The sequence below is a fragment of the Megalopta genalis genome, chromosome 17, assembly GCF_051020955.1.
Source record: "Megalopta genalis isolate 19385.01 chromosome 17, iyMegGena1_principal, whole genome shotgun sequence".
NCBI classification, from domain to species: domain Eukaryota; kingdom Metazoa; phylum Arthropoda; class Insecta; order Hymenoptera; family Halictidae; genus Megalopta; species Megalopta genalis.
The window spans coordinates 4,605,000-4,627,189 of NC_135029.1; the positions used below are offsets into that span (position 1 = coordinate 4,605,000).

The window sequence follows — 22,190 nt, forward strand, 5'->3', positions numbered from 1 at the left end:
TTATACACTATAACACCAAATGAATGTTATTCATATCAATTTAATTAATCAGCAAATAATAAAAGGTACGTTTTATCGTTTTTAAATTCTAACCTTTATGTTTATGTACCTATAGGTACATAATCTGTACCAAAGACATTTGTAGTAGTATACAAATATAGATAAGATGAAAATATAATATATTAATCATTTTTTTATTATGTATGTATAGTGTTTAACATTTATAGTATTTAAAAACTACTTTAGATATACAGTAGGTCTAGAAAAAATTCGTACTCCTTTCAAAACAGAACAACTTCTTTATAATTGGACAAGGCGATCTAAACTTTTTGGGATGTTAGAGAGATTAGTTTACTAAACAGTGGCCTAATAAATTGCAATTGGTTGGCATGATAAGAAAATTAAAAAATGATGTGTTTTCAACTTTTTTATCTCAGCCTATAGCAAAAATTTAAAAAATGCATTTTGTAGTTGACGCATAGTCAAGCTATAGACACTGAAAGATTTAAAATTATTTATCTTTGCTTGTAATTCATGAAAAACTATGATTTTCGCGATTTTTAATTGCTTACAGCTCATGTCAAGATCAACCAATTTCAATAAAATTTTCAGCATGCATATAAGATCTCCAAAATGCATTTTTGAAATTTTTGTTATAGGCTTAGATAAAAAAGTTGAAAAAACATCATTTTTCTTTTTCTTTCATTGTATCTCTTTTTCTTTTCATTGTATTACATTATTGTATAATGATATAAATTTTACTAAATGTCATTATAGAATTTATTATCCTATAATATTTATTGTAAGCATTTATTAACAATGTTAGGTATTAGCTATTTGAGAAAAGTTCATTTAATCGTTTTGTGATTGAATATAATGGCATGCCCATTACAGTATAAAAATCACCATCAATTTTTTCAATAAGACATCCACCAAGACCTTGCGCACCATATCCTCCAGCTTTATCGCTATACATGAAAATTATTATACATCACAAGGTAATCATTTCTTTCAAAAAGTAATATAATTTATACTTACAAAGGTTCTCCTGAGTTTATATATGCTTCTATTTGTTCTGCTGATATATCACCAAACTTTACTTTTGTAGATTCATAAAAGTTTATTTCTTTCTTCTGTGTTCTTAAACATACTCCTGAATAAACTACATGTTCTCTATTCGCTAGACTAAGGTACAATGGAATTTTTAGTTTTATTAATATAATTATAGTAATCAATTACACTTGAATTATTTATTTTACCTTGACAACATTTCAAATGCTTGTGACTTATTTTTTGGTTTTCCATAAATAATATTATCCATCGCAACCATAGTGTCTGCACCAATTATCAAAACAGGTGATTTAGAATCTTCTTTTAATCTGTTATATACTTCTAATACTTTATACTTTGCTATATCTTCAACATACTTTCCATAATTTGTGTATGTAGATTTATCTAGATTCTCATCATATAACGAAGGTACTACCTCTGTATTTTTTAAACCCTAATATTGAATTAAAAATCTGTTTTTATTATCTGTTTTACCTATTCGAGTATGTATTCTAAATATTTTGATTTCAAGTGTAGACTAATCATAAACTTAATATAAAATAAGATATTACAATAGTAAGTTATACATTATCATTTCAGCAAAAGTATACTTTTAATTAAATTTCATAGGTTAACACACTGTTACTATGTTGCGGCTTAAGTTTTCAGTATAATAATAATAATAAAAACATACAATGTTATAAAAAGAATTACCAATTGTTTTATTATTTCATATCTTCTGGGAGAACTACTGGCTAAAATTACTCTACCAGTAGCTAAAGCTTGCCTTGTTTGTTCTAACATAATTATATGTATATTTTATAATTTCAAATTCTGTATATTACAATTATCTTTTACGTTTACGCTGTGAATTTAATCGTAAATTTTATACGTGATCGCGTTGGATCACGTTCATTTACTTCAGCTGCGATGTCTATTAAGTCTGTGTAGATGTCGCTAGGTATAATAACTTCCACTGTATGATTTTCAATATTTATCTTTGCGCTATTAGTTTCAAATTGAATCATGACTGTTCTTATTCTGAAATTACAACATAGTTATTAGAAAAGCTGCAATTAAATTATTTTATATATTCAAAAACAATATTACAATAAATTCTCTTCATTTGTCCTTCAGCTTGTAAACAAAAATGGACAATTTGGGAAGAGGAGATGAGATTATTCGCAAATTGTCCATTTTTGTTTACAAGCTGTAGGACAATTGAGAAGAATTTACTGTATATACTATTCAATAAAGTACACTACTTATACAATAAATTTCAACAGTGAAAATTTATTATTTTATAATAAATTCATGACAGAAAATATATGTAAAATAAAGTTTACGTGGATTTAGTATTTACTGTGCAAATCCATGCTTTTTAATAATAAATTGATAAAATCTGGAGACATTTGATCAAAGTTGGGCACAATACTATAAAAAAATTAGACATTTGGTTTGTTAGACTATAAAAGTTCGATAAAGTTGTAATACATTAATGGAAATACCAGAAACATGATATACATGTGTAATATAACGTTATATGGTATAAAATATGCCTTGAATAATGACAAATGTTTATTTATAGATGAAATATAACTTAATTAATGACACATGTCTATTTCATGTAATGATTTTACTATTTGTAATCTATATTTCAAAGAAATTATAATTGAGTCCAAACTTAAGTCCAAATTATTATTTACCTCAATATAATAGCTTTCTTTGTATTATAATTTTTTGAAAATACAAGACTCATTTACAAATTTCTAACATAAGCTATAAAACATCTAAACGAATATATTTTCTTTTGCAATATTATACTATTATTTATGCGCATATTGTAACAAATTATATAAAACTATTAAAATGTCAAGATAGTACTGTTTGAAAAAGTACTTAGTATATTAAACAGAATTTTTATACATTTCAAAAGAATCCAATAATATAAAACAAAATTGGTCTACCACAGTTCCAGCAAATTTCAAAATATTCTAGAATCCAGTTGGATAAAGAAATTACGAAAAAAATATTGAACAAAATCTCATAGTCTCCTTTTACGAACACGCAACATAAACAACAAAATTCAATGATGTAAACTCACCCCAAACAACTTCTTAGTAAAACATCTTAATCGATTAACACTAAATCTACCGAGTGCTAGAACTAACTGACGTGTATCGTTTTTTTTTTTTGACAGGACTGAATTTATTTTAAACTTTTCGCCATTTTCGCTTGTGAATTAAGAAAACTTATTAAATAAACAGGTGGGTGTTTAGTAAGTTTAGTATTAAGGAAAATTATACACTTTGTTTCGCATCAGAATTTTCGCTAATTTCGTTTAAAAAAAAAAACTGTACAATACAATGCACAGCAAGTATAAAGAAGGATAGTGGACGGTGCCCCAAAAAGATGAATATGATAACACGCCTGTGGTGTTGGTTCATTAACAACTGTTACGAAAAACGTGGCGGAGAAGAAAGGAAGGAAGCGGTTGCGCTTCGCTTTGACACTACTTGTATTGCAGAACGCATTTTGAATACCGTGTGCCGAATTCGCGAAACGAATCCCGCTTTTCTACAGTGTACTGATGAAATTACTGAAAAAGGGTCGCGCTTAACGAGCGCCTAGCTATACTTTACCGATCTCATTAAAAGCTGGGATCGCCATCAAAGGGCGAATACTTTATCGAGTGCAACCGGCTGGAAGGGGGATGGGACATGTGTTTCGCGTATCTTAAAAATATTAGAGCGAGAAGGAGAACTAGTTTCTAGGTTCAGAAGGCTCTAATACATCGTAATCGGTAAATTACGTAAATGCCGCATGCCATGAACGAACCTAAAGGTCAGTCAGTCCGAGGTCTTACATAATCGCAAGGCGAAAGGTTGACCCATCTTTACGCCGCAGCCTTCCTAGCTGAACAAAGATTTCGCGGTATTTTTTTGCCATGCCTCGCATTGTTTCGACAGTACAATGCTCTTAACAGCTGAATTAATTAATTCAGAACGGACTGGCAAAGGAGCTTGACACAGCGCATTAGTCTTGTTTAACTCGTGATTGTAGTAGGAGGTTCCTGATAACACCGGAGAACAGGTTCTTTCAAACCCGTTATTACGCGAGAGATAGAAATTAAGAATTTCTGAATTTGATTGATTTCTGAAATTTCAGGACGAAATGAAGATGTACATTTTATTGAGAAGAAGCAATTTAGACTGTACGTAATAAACATACAAAATATAATAAGAACTTTTCAATTTGCATTATACATCAGATGAGTGTTCGATTGTAAATAAGTTTTATTTTGAATAATTATATTTTCGACAGTTTCATAACTGAGCGTAAAAATGCATACGTGCAAGAAACTATGCAAAATTGCAATGGAAAGAACTGAAGTTAAACAACAAATACTGATACAAAAGAATTTTCTATGTTTGGCGGAATTATTGTATCTTGACAGAGATATTTGTTTTAAAACAATCAGTACTGTCTAAACAATCGAAATATAATCGTATAATCTGTGGAATTAATTACATAATAATAGTTGTTTCTACTTTTGGACCACAATAATGCATTTAATTTTTGATTTGTTGTACATTTTTAATTGTTTACCAATCCGTAATTAAATAACTATCAAATGGACTTGTGTCTGTAACTGTAGCATGTCGACTCAGTTTGGACACAAGATAAAATAATGAAGTTATGCGAGTTGATGGGTTTGCCCTTCATAGCCCTCAGGGTCTGTTAATTGTCGTTAGTCGATGAGAAAACCCATTTTCACTAATTACACGGTCAAGTATTTAGGCACGGAGATTCCCGCTGCTTACGTATATGCAAATCATTAACATGATATTTAACTTCTCAATAGTTATTGTCCAGGATTTTATATATTTTCAATAACTTTTGCTCCAAATCACAATCGTGCTGTATAATTACAATATTAAAAGTTACGTGTGCAACTTTACATCAGGAGAATTATATGAATTAAAAATTAAAGTCATCCTCTTTTATGAATAACATATAATTTAAATTGCTATATAGATAATAATTATATATTTTCTGTTATTTCAAATAAAAGAAATCGCGTCAAACAATAGTTATGCAAATAAATTCTATTAACTTAAAATATTAATAAAATATATTATTGATGCATTATATTACCACAGTGAGAGAGATATACATAATATGCACATATACTACAATCATACTAGTTCGAAATATTTGACATTAATTATCAATTCTCATGCAAAGAGTTGTGAATGAAATAATTGAAATATGAGTACACGTGTTGATGAGACATTCCAGCTGTTGATGAATTCCTTGCTGAAGTTTTTGTCAAGTTCAAAGCAACAGGAGGTTGCAGAAACATAATTGTTGTAACTGAAAATGCAAATAACACGGAATTCTCGAAGATTCCGTAGAAAACAAGGCGGGTTATCTGAAGATCTACATAATCAGAGGCTATGACGAGCAGGATATTAAAAACCAGTTATTAAAGGGTATTCATAGACAGCATGCCAAGATAAACGCAGATGATGTATGCTATTGTTATTTCATACCTTCGCCTTTTTTACGGAATCACCAATTCACGGAAACAGAGATTACTGAGATCATGAAAGCATTCTTCGAAAGAGCAGGAAGTTTGTTCTAAGGTTATCGTAAACGGCGATTAGTTTGCTATCAATTAACTAGTTGCGATTTTATTACGTGAAAGTTTCCGCACGAAATTTTCGAACGACAATCTTTTTGCTCGATTACTTTTAATAGTTTTAGTTCATGTAAAATGGATTACTAATTTTATAATGTTAATATAATTGATAATTTAAAAAGTACAAGGAGTTGTTATAGAATAATTGCATAATTGCAAATTATTTGAAGGTATGATCATTCGTCATTAAAAAATAAATAGTTATTAGGTACTACATAAACATTTTAACTAAAACTAATAGCAGTGCACTGTCTATAGTAAATCCTAACAGGATGACGCAATTAATTAATTGAACTTCGGATAAGTGTCCGCAAGCGGCTAAAAGTTAATTCATTTTTCTTATATTTATAAAGCCGAAAATAAGAAATCATAAATCAGTAAGCAGAATAATAGTAATATTTTGAATTGCGCCATAACACTGTTAACTCTAGGTAAATTATAACAATCTACAGATTTACAGATTTACTTGGCAGCGCAAAATATATAAAACACACATTAAAATTAAGTTGTTAAATTTATTTTCCTTTGACTTAAATTACTTCTCTAAAATTGAAATAATCCACTAAAATGAGATTATACTTTTATTATAATAATACCAATTTAAGAAATAGAAAATCTCACTTAAAATCTCACTTCTATTATAACTCTAATTAATTCTTGTTTGATAGAATTATGTAATTTACAACTCGCGGTTTTATTAACAGAAAAGCATTAGTTTTAATCCTCGAGCATGAAATTAGCGAAATTGGCGATCTTAGCAAATGTATACGAGAGAAATTACCGGTATAAGAGACAACTTCTACTTCCACGTGTGTGATGAAACGTTGTGTGTGGGTATCGTAAAAATTCCAGTGATCCGAGTGACCAAACGTGTTGAGTAATTACAAGGATATTGCACTGCGCATCTGCATCAGACATTACATAATAATATCGAGTGTCAAACGTTGTTAACCACGATACAAATTTAATGCGCAGTCAATGATAGACATTCGGCAGTTCGCAGAAAATACACGTGGGAAGATTGCCACGTATTGTTCTCACAGCCTCATTACCACTTTTATTTTTTTGTTCCATTTTTTTTTTATTACCCATGTCACAGAAATTGCGACCAATTTTTTTGTTCAATACCATTACCCCTTTCATGTTTATAATTATTAAGACATTTTGGACAGTTCTGTTTCAAAAATTGCCAAACTAAAAGAGATGATAAAATAATATTAAAATAATAAAATTAATAAAATGATAAAATAATATATATATATATTATTATTTATTATAAAATAATATATATATTTTTAATAATATATATATTATTTTATCATTTTCATTTCATCAAATTGACAATAAGTTGAAACTAAGAAGATACTTTTTGTAGATGTGCAGACTTTTTATTTAAAGATTTACCTTCGACGTATGTATTTTTTAAATGTATGTTTCAGTTTTATTGGTAATATTAAATTACATTTTAAACAACCTATTATTATATATTATTACATTTTTAAATATATTTATATCCAGAAGTAAATTTCATTCACACATTCTTAACATAAACTCTACATTCAGTCATAAAATATCTGGACATTTTTTTCGTATTAAAGTAGTAACGACATTTACACGTAGCTTGTTAGCAATTATAAAACCATTTCACTCGAAATATGAAGCTAATACTTGTTTGAAGTAAAAAATTTTATTACTAAAACGCTAAACAGAATATATTTCATAATCATTTTGAAAAGGCACAGGCCATGACATTTGATAATAGAAATCTTCTAAAGATCAAAAGTATTATTAAATTATACACGGATCATATTTTCCATTACATTATGAAAGCATAAGATTACAATGTTATTAGGATAATTAAGTAGTGCAACATTTGAACCATAAACTTTAAATTTTATTAATGTGTTGCTACTTTAATTCTTATTTTAAATGGTCGTGTGCACACATGTATATACTTCTACATTTACATTCTACACTTCTGAAAACGTAACTTCATTTATTCCTATCTACAGTCGTTAATGTAATACATGGTAATAACGTGGCAGCATTTAATAATCAATTGGTTCGTGATTTACTCGCTCGTAGATGGATGTTTAGTGTGCATACATTACTGCTGTTCACTTTCAGAATATATTATAACTACGATTATAAAATAAATACATATATTTCGGTAGAAAAATACCATACCTTCAGGCTATGTTTTTAATGCTAGATGGATTTGTTTAACACCTAGTAAATATTGTGCTTCATTTTTCATTCTGTTTATCGCAATAAATGTCAACTATTATTTGACACTAGTATTCAATAATAATGTTATATTGATATTTGTAACGATGTGTTTCGTTACATACAAGTATCATGTATTAAATTTATAATAAAGCTCTTAAATAAGTCAATAATTTTCCGCATACTGCCAGAAAATATATGCTATTCTAGATTAAACTGTTTCTTCAAATTAAAATGTTCCATTTCCAAAAACATGCCGGAAGACATGCCAGTCTCTTTAATTCTTGAAATATGTTCAAAATGAGTTCTTAAAATAATTTTCAAATAATAATTACAACAGAAGTGGTTACATTACATCAATCTAAATAATCCATTGAATTATAGATGAATTTATTGTCGCGACTGAATCATTTTTTGATCTGACATTCTAAAAGAACAATTGGTGATTTTTTTGTACATAGAGTACTAACAATAAGTAGTGTTTGACACACAGTGATTCACAAACGTCTTTTAAACCGGAGTAACTGCTTTAAAACTGCACCAATCAACTTGAACATTTTAGAAATATGTATTAGGATCAATTTACAAGACGATAGTACTGAACAGAAATTGTTACAAAAGTTGCAGTTGATTGGAATAATCGAAAAAGATTTTTCAGATTTCACTCTAAAATTTGTTTGTTTCGGTCTTCAACAAACATGTAAACAATTATTTACATGTCGTTCGATGGAACTTTAGCTGTATCTTTTCTTATTTAACTTTGGGAGAACATCGTCGCGACTGAAAATTCTCTCTCTCGAAATTTCCAGCTGCCGCTTTCGCGAGTCGCGTGTCCGATTATAAATTCGTTGGTTCTTTCGCGCGCTTATGGGAACAAGAAGGGTGGGGTGGCGCGGGTGTTTTGCAAGCCTGGCTTTCGGAGGAATTTGCAATGATTTAGTTCGACGGCGTAGTCGTGAAAATTCTGCACGCGGCGTCCTTTAAGGCGTCGGAACGTAAAACCAGGTAACATCGTGGCCGAGGAGCCGAGCCGAGGCGGCGGCGGTAATCGCCAGGCCGTCATTATTAAATGTGATTACACAACTTGAAAAGCGGCTTCAAAGGACGCGCGCGCATTATGACACTATGGCACGTAGCCGTTTCTATGGGGCGCTACGTCATGCCTCCGAGTGTCCGCATTTAGAATCGCAGTTAGTGCGCCCGCGATCAGGGGCGTATTCGAACGGAACTCAATCCCGGAACACCGAGATCCTCTCTTTTATCTGACACGGCATTCTTAGGCGACAGGAGACCTTAGCCACCGCCGACCTTTCAAGCTTCCTGGGTATCTGGTTTTCAATGAAACTCGCGCGATATCCCTTTACATCACGCTCCTGCTTTACCAAGAGATTAGGTGTATTTAAACATATCGACTTTCTGACATACTTTTTCTGTTAACCGAGCCTTAGGTGTCCTTGTTAACAGTATGTAGATCTTCCTAAAACGAAATTGAGCGAGTAGTAATTTTAGAAGTAAAAATTTCGACTTTCTGACATACTTTTTCTGTTAACTGAGCGTTAGGTGTCCTTGTTAACAGTATGTAGATCTTCCTAAAACGAAATTGAGCGAGTAGTAATTTTAGAATTAAAAATTTCGACTTTCTGACATACTTTTTCTGTTAACTGAGCCTTAGGTGTCCTTGTTAACAGTATGTAGATCTTCCTAAAACGAAATTGAGCGAGTAGTAATTTTAGAATTAAAAATTTCGACTTTCTGACATACTTTTTCTGTTAACTGAGCGTTAGGTGTCCTTGTTAATAGTATGTAGATCTTCCTAAAACGAAATTGAGCGAATAGTAATTTTAGAATTAAAAATTTCGACTTTCTGACATACTTTTTCTGTTAACTGAGCGTTAGGTGTCCTTGTTAACAGTATGTAGATCTTCCTAAAACGAAATTGAGCGAATAGTAATTTTAGAATTAAAAATTTCGACTTTCTGACATACTTTTTCTGTTAACTGAGCGTTAGGTGTCCTTGTTAACAGTATGTAGATCTTCCTAAAACGAAATTGAGCGAGTAGTAATTTTAGAATTAAAAATTTCGACTTTCTGACATACTTTTTCTGTTAACTGAGCGTTAGGTGTCCTTGTTAACAGTATGTAGATCTTCCTAAAACGAAATTGAGCGAATAGTAATTTTAGAAGTAAAAATTTCGACTTTCTGACATACTTTCTGCTTTTTGACATCAGTTTTATATACATTAAAAATCTGTTATAAATTAAATTTCGATTTCTTCTATGGAAATCTATTATAATTTATATTTACCCCTATTTAAATCCAATTAAAATTGAAATATGTGTTAGAAATCTATTATAATTTATATTTATATTAAAAATTTATTACAATTAAAGCTTCTACTAAAAATCTATTATAATTGAAATTCTGATTAAAAATCTATTGTAATTTGAATTTCTATTAAATATTGTGTACTTCTGTTAACCGTAAATGTTGCTAAAATGAAAGTATACGAATATATATATATATATATATATATATATATATATATATATATATATAATAATTTTAGAATAATAAAACAATCACTTACCTGATTTGATTTGGTGAAACAGAGAAGAATGACAGTTTTTTTAAGATAATAAACTTTATCTATAATAGTATTTTCAGTCACTGTGCTATACTAAGAGAAATCTAGACAATCTCTCTTCCTACATGGTAATGTCAAACGAAATTATTAGATAATGATATTGAGAAAGACTTGTTTCGTACATGATAGAAATACATAGTTAGTGATACTGAACAATTCATTAAGATGTTTTTGTAGATAATCTGTTAACACTAAAACTAAAGATAAAAATAACTTCTTTTTTTGATCTTTTCTTTTATGCTTATTAAAGTCATACAAATATCGTGAACAATTTTTTTTAACAAACTTCTTTATTTGAATGATAAAGTTTTGGGATAAAACGCCGGAGATTTGATATAAACGAATTCAACATAACATGTAAATATGGAAAGACAAAATCAATATGCAAAATGAAAGACTTCTACGCTTTATGAAATTTTAATATTTGAATAATAAATATTTGGAGCACTCTCCAATGCATGTATAATATGCATTATATACATTGTGCCGATTATTTTCTGTAATTTGCATCAATGTACACATTATAACAAAAATTGTATGAAATCTGAATAAAATCAATCTTGTCATTAATGTTGTCACGTAAAGCAATATGCGTCAGTCGTATTTGCAGCTCTGTATTTCTAATGTTAATGGGTTTGATATCAAATTGGTTGCTAAATTATACAAATATTATAGAATACAGCATAAGATCTCACTAAATCCAAATATTCTGCGGTTGCTCTGTAGTCTTGCGTTTTGTTTAAAATATGCTATTATTTAGTATAACAAATTTTTAGTACATGTACTTTCATGTAAATAGTTTGCAATAAATTAAAGTACCATTAGTAAACAATACAGTAATTTGATTCTGAATGTAATTTGCATGACACACATACACAAACAAGGTTTCCAAAAATTAATTTTTGTGGGAGCAAATTTAATAACACCAAACTAAGAATGTTACATATGTCAAAATCAATTTTTTTCTATTTTAAAAATGTATACATATGTATGTGATGTACATATATAATGACATAAATACATTAACAATAATGTGTACAAATACATTGATGCTAATGTATATTGTACATAAATACATATTGTATACAAACACATTAATAATAATGCATTTGAGTCACATTCATTATTATAACAAGAATTTCAATAGCATTTTAAATAAATTGTTAATAAATTAACTTTTATGTATTTTTCAGAAATCAATTTTTATAAATCTTATTTATCGTATAATGCCAGTAATAATAATGCTGATATGTTATAGGGAACAGAGAAAGTCGGTGTATGGTAATAGGTCGATCAAATAAATGTCATGAATAATTTATTTCGACCCTTTTTACTCGTGACTTATTACGCCAATAGAATTTTACCGAACCCTGTTTGGTATTCGCGAACCCATAAAATTTTCGCCGATATCGTTTCACGGTTCCTTGAACACGCGGGTCGAGTGTTTTTTCATCATCCGCTCGTTCATGTCCGTGATGATCTATACAAGGTATCTATTCGCGTGTAACTTACGTGATCGTCTCATCTTCCCTCAGCTGACTCTATAACAGAGTTGCATGATTCCTCCCTGCTTGCCACATTGTGGTCTGTCGAGCGATTCCACCGATGCCTCTTTCATCCGTTGGAATGCAAATTGCACTTTTAACAAGCGAAGAAAGATTCAACTGTGAGAGACACGTGATGTTTAAACGATTAAGCAAGACACGGATTTTTCAAAATAAACGGTTTCCAAGTGAACGTCCTTTTTTGTCTTTCCTTGAAAACGCTAATGTTATTTCAAATTAGTTACACGCGATTAACCTGAGTCGGGTAAAATTGTATTCGGATGACGGATATAAGAGACAAAAACTATCGAATACAATTTGAGTCGACGCTATCGAATGAATAGACAATCGAATAAATTTTATCTAGCTAAAAATTTATCCTCATAATATTTTCTTCGGATAAGAATTCATCCGAATTGTATATCGTATATAATATGTGTGTTGTATACATATTTATGTTTGTTATAATTGCATGAAATCTACAGTCTAGTAATTATAATCGAACAACCAACTATAATGGGTTAATATGACACCTTTTAAACAATATTGCCTAACGAACCATATGGACCTGGTTAACAAGGGATCATTCTGCAATTTCGTTGAGAACATTCCCTCGTCCACTTTGTCACTGTTAACGACGCTCCTCCTTTGTCACTGAATTTCTCTGTCACCGAGATCTTTCTTCCTTTTCCATATTTTTTCTTCTAATTTGCGAGAAAATACAAACGTACTTCATTAAAAGAAAACTTAAATGGACCCTGTCCCTGCAGAAATTGAAATAAATGTACCGCATAAAGGTTGCTTACTTTCCATGGAAAATGTTGTAAATCGTCGTGAAACAATTATGATAATTAAAATTCACGATGTGTCAAAGAGTTGAACACGCCAATTTGACACGTTCAATTGATAGGTGTCTCACTGCTAAGGCGAACGGAGTAAATATTTCCGTGAGCGCGAACGAGGTAAAAGATCTCGAAAGGAGCATGATGATGCGAAAAAGAAGGATCCGGTGGCGTCGACGCCTCTGAAAGGTAACTTACGCGAATATCATTTGCAAGATCATTCGCGGTGCCCCGCGAGCAGCTACGCGACACACCTTCTGTCGCAAGAACGAAAATTTTTCTGACCTTTAGGTTGTCATTAAAAAGCAAGAAGACCTCACTGCCGACGCGAAACGGAATTGCAGTTCGAGCAGTTTCAAAGTGGCGATCGATCGCCGTCGGGGTCTGAAAACTCTGACATTTCAATCTTCAATGAGATACACTCTGTACACTCTTTGTTTCCACTTACTACTCCAGTGATTAAAGGGAATAGCGGTAGGATCGTGGACGATCCTTTGCCGTACGGTACAATGACTCTTGAATTCGTTCGCAACTAATTACTGCATTCATTTGACCAAAGTGGATCAGTAGGTACAATTTTAAAATAGAAATTACGGGAGATGGACAGAAATATGTTCGTACAATATAAGCTGATTCTTACTATTGATATAATAATAGAAATCGAGACAATATAGGTAAAGCCTCCTGAAGTTTATAAAATCTGTAGGCATATGAGACGAAATGAAACACTAAAATAGTTGTCACTAATGACAAACGTTGATGTGAAGTTAAGAATGAAAGATGAATAATAGTAATATTAATAAAGATGCAAAATAAGTGCTTGTTTATGAAACTCCAAAAATTCAGACAGGATTATGATTCATGCTGAATACGAATAGCGAAACTATTTATTATTCGTTTCAAGTCATTTACGAACAATTATTTCTTATGAAAGCTTCGTTTGTTGCAGTTATTTCGTTATAATTGTAATGAGCTGATAAGACTCCAAAATTATAATACGAAGTGTTTGTAATAATAAGACACTTCTTGTAGTTTTCGCACTTCCACACAGTGCTTGGTGTTTTAATTTATTATACAGTACACGATATTATAGCGTGTACGTAATACACTATAAATACAATGAATCAAATAATCACGTACTATATATAAATGTTCCCCTTAGGTTAGAATATTTAGTTTCTTCATAGTTTATATAATTACAATCAACATCAGCATGTATTCGAAGGAGAATAATCGTTTATTTAAGAAATGAATAAAACCATATTTTCATTGTTCTTTTCTGTGTTGTTAGTCATTCTCTTTTCTCTCTTCCGAGTACGAATCTTGTGTTGCATGTGCTGTACAGAAACGAGTCGGAGTTATATAATTCCACTATTTTGTTAGCGTTATGAGAGTCTGATCATTCATCCGAAGCAATTATAAAGCGTTTAATTCGATGTCATGAAGACAAGGGTTCAATTGCAATTTGCCACGTGGCAGCAGTTAGATAGACATGCAAATAGACATAATTGATACTGCAGATTTTTAAATTGCTTACGTTTGTGTCAACAGTAGGATATATGTATAATAAATCATACTTTCTCTCATATCTGTTATCAAACCGAGAATATGGAAATAAGTATTTAACTTATTCAAGCTGTCATTAATTTAAGGATTCACAATCCCAAGTGACTGATAAATATTAATCCTAAAAAATTTAACAAAATTAAAATAATCTAAGCAGCGATACCAAAACTGAAAAGTTGCTATTTACCACAGTGATTGCTGTTTTCACCATTTTACAGTAAATCGATGTAAAATTGATTTTACTTGAATGAATTTTATTACGAAAATTAATTTCTAAGTCTGATAAAAAGATTCTACAAAATTCTACAAAACAAAAATAATTTAAGTAATGATAGCAAAATTGAAAATTTGCAATTTATCATAATAATTATCGTTTGCATTATTTTGTATTAAAGTCTAATACAATTGATTTTATTCTTATACTTATCTACAAAAATAAATTTTTGAGCTTGACCAAAGGCTTGTGTTGTAATATCTGACAACCTGATCGTCTTGTAATATCTCACAAAATCGAAACAATTCAAGTAATTGAACCAAAAGTGGAAACTTGATAAGTTACAATTTATCATAGTAATCCCATGTGAAAATTTATTTCACTCGAATACACCGCTGTAAAAATAATTTCTAAACTTGAAAGTAGTGTCGCGCATATGAAAACGCATTAAAAAAAGTCCTGTCAACGTGTGTGTTAAGAATTACAATTCTGCATGGGGGACGTATGCGTTTCCTGTCGCAACACCGGTGAACTTGTTACATTTATTAGCCGCGCTTTCCACGATTCTTGGAAGGGCAAATTCTTGTCTGAAGGATCGTGCATACTTCAGAATGTTCGAAGAGGAGCCGCCACCTGAATGATACGACGTAAATGTCGCTATAGTCGTATCCAGCGAGAAAGGCTGGATCCATTCGACGCAAAGATTAATAACGAATCAGAGACTGAAACCGGCATTTTATATAATACCACGAACGGGTTTCGTCAAAAAGTTCGCCGCTGTGATACCGTTTGATATCGGCCCGATGATTCGGTTAATATACTTTGATGGTTGTTTTCGTTTCGATATTATACAAATTAGATTTTATTTTCTCGCTACTCGAAAACCCACGATCTTACGATAGAGTAAATGTGTAAACTATCGGTAAGACACGGATTTATCGCCGGTGAAAGTTGCGATGATTAATATTGTCTCTATCCTATAATGAATTCAATGAAATATTCGAGGTGTCTTTCATTAAAATTCTTAATAACCTGCGCGAACCTCGATGTTGACATATTCGCGAGGCTCGAAACGTGGATTTCAATTAACTACTTATTGTGGAAAATGAGATTTGTCATGATGATTCCATTGCAAACGTTTATGCAAATTTTCATCGATTATTGTACTAGCCTAGTTAGCTGGTTGAGAATCGTACACATGTACCTGTCGCGTTAAAAATTAATCAATTACTGTAATTCACCTTTCGGTTCTTCGAATGGCATTGCACAACGTATAGACAGAACTTTAGATTAATTTCGCAGATGAATTCGAAGATATTGATGGTGCATTGTAATATACCTTCGCACGACGTGTTTAGTATCCTCGTCCCACCATACTAATTAATCGCGGGAGACGTGTGTACGAGATAAACACGTAACATGCCGAGATAAGGTAGAGTAAGGTAGTTACACGTAAAATGTGCATTTGTCGCGAGAGTCGGTTTTCTAACTACTGAGGGAAAGCAGTGATTCATGATGCAAACTCGTCCACGGCTATCAACCGCACGTCAGAAAATCAAGTTGACACTGCGTTAATTGACAGATTTCGAATTTTACGCATTTCTGACCAAAATTACTACATTGAATGCAAAACCGTAAAGACATAGAAGAATTTGTGGATATCTTTCTATCATGTAAGCTATCATGTAAGCTTTCTATCATTAAAGCTATTAAAAGGAAAAAGACATTTTTACCAAAAATTTACGTTTCTTATCATTAATTTTTGGACTGCTAAACTGCCAATTTTATGCATTTTTGACAAAAATAGCTACATTAAATACAGAATTGTACAGGCATTAAAAGAGTTTGATAATATCTCTATATTATTATTATTATTATTATTTACTTATTAAAATTATTAAAAAAGAAAGCCTATTTTTGTCTGACTTACATTTCTAACAATCAACTTAGACACTCTGAGCTATAAACTTTTTCGCTAAATGATTTTTACGTTAGACGAATTTGAATTATTATATCCATCTATAATTATTTTTCACCGACTAAAATACATCAGATTCATCCAGACCGAAAAGCATAAATTCTTTTATATATTTTTATTCGATAAAATTACGAGACATTTTTTATTACATTTGATTGTGCTTGCATAAGAATGGATGAATGCGACTTTTCAAATTATTTCGCAGGCCCCATCGAGAAATATTGAATGTTACCTCTGGCAGGGTAATTCTGCATAGAATGCATTGTCAAAACGGACAATATAAATTTAAACATTAACAAAGCAACTAATTCTGTGCTATTATGATTATAAGAACTCGGTTTAACTCGATCCAATATGAAATTAACAGAAGCGATTGTATCAAATATTCATCGCACATATATCTCGACCTATCAGTTCCATTTATTATACACACATTCATGCCCATTCCAATAATTAAGTCGTGAATCGATGGTGGAAGCATTAATTTTCATTACAACGGAACAATATAGCTTTCTCTTGTCGCGTGGTCCGCGCCGATGCAAATGCGACCTGGCTCGGCGTTACCAATAGGAATGGAGGCCGACAAAAATCTGTTGGCTCTTTCTGCAAAAGATTCGTCTTACAATCGACTCTTGCCGTTTTCACAACTGCAACGATGAATCATAACGCTCTCGTGCCGATCACGTAACGAGAAACCAAAGAAGAATCATAGAGATTACTTATGTTATTCAAGGCTGCAATCGACAAACAAAAATATCATTACACACGATATGCAAATTCTTAAGCTTTTAATATCGAAAGGACTTTATATTCAGATAATATTAATTGCAACTAGACGGCAGATCTTCATGCAAATGCATATTTTTATAGGGAGGAGATGCAGAAGTGGGACCTGGGCAGCTGTTGTCGTTCAACGATTTCATGTAAACTGTCTTTATTTTACATATTTTATGCATCATGGATGCATTTTTGTAAATGAATATGCAAAGTCGATATTATTTACTTTTAATTAAATTTTTAATTAAATTGCTGCAACCAAAATCTGAAACTTGTTAAATGCAATTATATTGTTCCGGTACAATTTTGGTGACAATATGGATATGTTAGAGTGAGTAAAATCGTTACACGACAAAATTATAGAAATGTATTCAAGTACTATACATCTAATCTGTCTACAATAAACATTTTTTGTAATATTTTAAATCATTTTTATAATATCTTGTTCAAAATTAATTTTCTTATAAATTTACTTATAAATTCTATATATTTGCATAATTTCACATAAATCTATATACAGTCTATAATTTTTCTTATAAATTTATATATTAAACTAAATTTTACTATAGATTGATTTTATATTTTTAAACAATTATATAAAATTTTATTTTAGAACTATTTCAAAATGGAACGTACTATAGAAAACTCTTCTAGTTTATCGTAATTTATGATATAACCATATCCAATGAGAAGTAAAGTTATTGGTATAGCATACTTTCAATATCCTAATTGCCCATCTCACATATTTCTTGCACATGTTTATGATCATGTACATTAAAAAGATAAAAAGGCAAATTAAAACAATAATAATATGAACGTATTATGACAAGTACGATGATCGATTCGCAGCATTAACTATTATTAAAAAAATATTCTAATTAGGGATGAGGCTTTTAATTAGCTCAAAGAAATTAGGCGGGAGGAGAATACGCGTTTAAGCATTTACATAGTGATGACAATATGCCGAACATAATTTTGTTTTTACATTTTTCTGATTAAATTCGTAAAATAGTCTAACTGGGTAGGGCTTCAACGAAATGACTGCGATGCCATTTGTAATGAGTCGTACGGTACTTTTTTGGCCATTCGAATTTGCATGCGTGGTATGCGAATTGTCCATAGATTCATGAAAATTGCATTCCACGGGACTTTGATGCATTATCGTCGATTGGAACTCGCGCAGCAAATGTCAGGGTTAAACCGAAGATTGATGCATTAGAACGCTGATGTTCCAATATCGCGGCAAGTCGTGGTCAATTTACATTGGGGTTCGATTTCGTTTGATTTTGTTCGTTTATTGGTAGCGACAGGTTTGATGAGTCAGGCGGAGCTTCGCGGTGTATGCTTAAATGTCATAATTACTTGAAAACGAGAACGTGTCACTTTTTTAAATGTCAGACGGTGCATTCCGCAAATATCTTGTAACTGCCTCGTACGCGGCTGATAAAGATTAAGATTAAGAATATTTTAAGGCGAAGGTGTGTGTGTTAGTATTCATATGAATATTCATATTATTCTCAAAAATAGGGATATCAAACCAGTTCGTGGAAAGAACATTTGCATCACTTTCAGATAACATGACATTCATTGACAAACTATCTGTATGAGTTTTCTACGATATGGTGCAATAATTGAATGAAGCATCGTGGAAGTGGATGTTCGTGTTTTGAAGAAAATGTCGATAGATACGAGACTAATTTTTAATTAATGAGTGTAATCAATAACAAGAAATTGTCGAATGAGCAGGTTTACGGAAAAGCGCGTATATTTTAGCATCGTCTTGGCATTCATTTACTTCTACACACAGACATTTACATTATTAACAGATTCTCGACTATTTATTAAGAACCTGTACCTTTGCAATAGAATACAATGTGACATAGGAAAATAAACCAGATCCTTATTTCTCTTGTTTCAATAATATGTTGGCAAGGCTAACATTAGAATTACTAAAGAATTCTTCATCTCTTACTTACTAACTTTCTTAATCTCACTCGATTAAAAAGATAATTATTAGTTTCTATGATACATGCTTCGCCAATGCAATGAACAACTATTCCAAACTTTGTTTATTAAATCTTTCATGGTTGAACGGAAAACAAAGAACTATTCGATATTCTTAAACGATTCGTTATTGTATTTAACTTTCTGGTCAGATCTAGAAATAGTTTCACGTGCCCGAATTCTAGGACGAAATAGAAATTGATCAGTATTAATTTGTAATGTTTATTTGTGTTAAAATTGAGCAGAACTTTAAGAAAATCGTTTGACAAAAGGATGACTCGTTTGGAATGACTCGGGCACGAAGCCCGTGACGAAAATTTCTGAGAAACCGAAACGATATCTAATGCTATCTCCGCAGTCGATGAATGCAACGCTAATAAATGACACTCGTACAATTCACATACTAAGACGCACAATACGATCGTATCGTGAATCGTGCGTGAGCAAGCGATTCAAGGAAACCACCACATTGAAACACTAAGCAATCGTACGTGACCTAGACACTGCAACCCTTTACGCGACTCGCTATTCAATCGTCGTACGTTTTATTCGATTTTAGAAAAATCCGAAACAAATATCCGGTAGAACCTTGCACGAACTGCCAATTATCTCCACAATTCTCCTTCGTTGTGTTGTTCTTTGTTACACCGTCGCCTTGCCGCACACACTTCAATCTGTCGCGTGCAAATTAAATTGAATGCAATGTTATGTATACCTCGTTTCCGTTTCCCCCTGGTTTTCAATATTCTTCTCTATTTAATTCGTTCATCTGTCTTTTTTCCCCCGTGCAATTAATCCAATTTTACATTTTACTTCAGTGCCTGGTTCGAAAATAACGTTCTCGAAAGCTCGTCAGAATAATCCGTTTTGTTTTACTGTATTTCAATTTATATTATCGAGTTCTGTGATATATTTGTAACTAGACTGCGCAGTTGATCTATTTTATTATTATTTATTATTATCGATTCCATCTATTTTATTGGTAGGAAGATTTCAAGTATTGTAGCATGGTTGTATACTATTATCGAATCGTTCAAATTATTCAAGAGAAACAGAATTTTTCTGTCTGGCTTCCGTCTGCAATCCGCGGAAGATACGCGATAATAACGTGAAAATAACAAGATTCAAATGGCAGCAAACTTTATATTGTGACAATGAAATGAAGAATCGTAATAAACTTATGAAATGGATTGTTTCTTTAACTGCATAAAGTGAAGAACATGACGCAAACACAGCGAATATTTGAGTCATGGATGACCATATGCGTCAGAAGTGGTGGCCGAAATTCTGTGCCTTTATCTCAACAGTAATTATAATTGGGATTTTATGTACAGCTGCCTACAAAAGTGATCGTACACCTAAACGCAATAATCTTTTTAAAATTGGACTAAGTGACTTGGATTTTTTTAGTTGCGTTATTCAGTACTTACAGTTATTTGATTCAGTAATTCAAGTCATTTAGCTGCGTTTTAAAAAAGTTATTACGTTTTGGAAGGTGTGCGAACACTTTTGTGGGCCACTGTACTTATTTCGCAAATGGAAAAATTACTGACAAACTCGTTAAAATACGAGAAGTATTTAAGAACTTATTAAATTTAAATTTACGAACATATTAAAATATTATTGAGAGGGGACACAAATTATTTCACTCCCGTTTCTTGCGATTTTACTTTGCATAAAAACTTGCAGTTTAACATTAGGATTATCAAACTCGTCCAAAGAACTTGTTTATAATTTGTTCTTTTACAATTCCATAAAAATGTTTTTAGAAGAAATTTTTAGACACACTTCATTATTCGTGCCTATATTACAATAAAAAATCTATGAAGCTCAAATAAATCCAATTTTGTCAATGTTATACAATAATATACACTAGTCACGTTTAAGGCTCGGTAATTTTAGAGTAGATAACAACTTCATCAATATTATAGTTCGTTTAAAAATGATCAAATTCGCAAAGTAGGATAGATCGTCAGATACACGACCAAGTAAATTGCCCAAAGAGCAAAATTCAGAGAGTTCGATATAAATCCATCTCTATCTCCATAGTTGCCTGCAAACGCTTTGCTGTTTTGGCTATTAAGGATAATTAAAAATCTTAATTGTATTCATTATTTTGACTTCCTTTTTCCTATTTTCCTGCAACATCTTTTTCTTTACTTTGTATTATATACTCTTGTTTACTTTGTCATATTTTTGTATCGCCGCATTACCGTCTCACCGTAAAGATCTAGTTGTATACGATATTTATAATTATACTTGTAATGGAAAGAGTTTTTCCGTCAATTAAATAAATGAAATAAATTGAATAAATTGAATAAATTAAAAAATTAAATAAATTAAATATAAAACTGCTGCCTACGCATCACACATATAGTAACCATAATCCATGCAGTGAAAACGATACCAAAAAGCACGTACCAAAAGCGCGTACCAAAAAATGTGGCTCACCTTTAAATTTCTCAAGCATATTAATTGTATCCCCAGCCGAAAGCTATTTTAGGAAACTCGTCGCGCGAACCATAATCGGAAGCCACCTACACACGAAGCTAGGCTTTGGTCCCTCTCCATAGAATGGCTAGATTTCGTGTCGGTCCAAGTGATTTCCGGGTGACGAACGACCGATTGGCCGAAAAAGC

At 31.4% G+C, this 22,190-nt stretch overlaps 1 protein-coding gene across 1 annotated transcript; it reads right to left on the reverse strand.

The window, feature by feature from the left end:
• Positions 1 to 175: 175 nt before the first annotated feature.
• LOC117227954 (dTTP/UTP pyrophosphatase) lies at positions 176 to 22,166 on the reverse strand. Its single transcript, XM_076527164.1, has 5 exons — positions 22,003 to 22,166; positions 1,765 to 2,091; positions 1,260 to 1,504; positions 1,039 to 1,185; positions 176 to 968 (listed from the first exon to the last, which is right to left on the reverse strand). The coding sequence occupies exons 2-5, from the start codon at positions 1,852 to 1,854 to the stop codon at positions 830 to 832; spliced, it is 621 nt and encodes a 206-aa protein (XP_076383279.1). The 5' UTR covers positions 1,855 to 2,091; positions 22,003 to 22,166; the 3' UTR covers positions 176 to 829.
• Between the last annotated feature and the right edge of the window lie 24 nt (positions 22,167 to 22,190).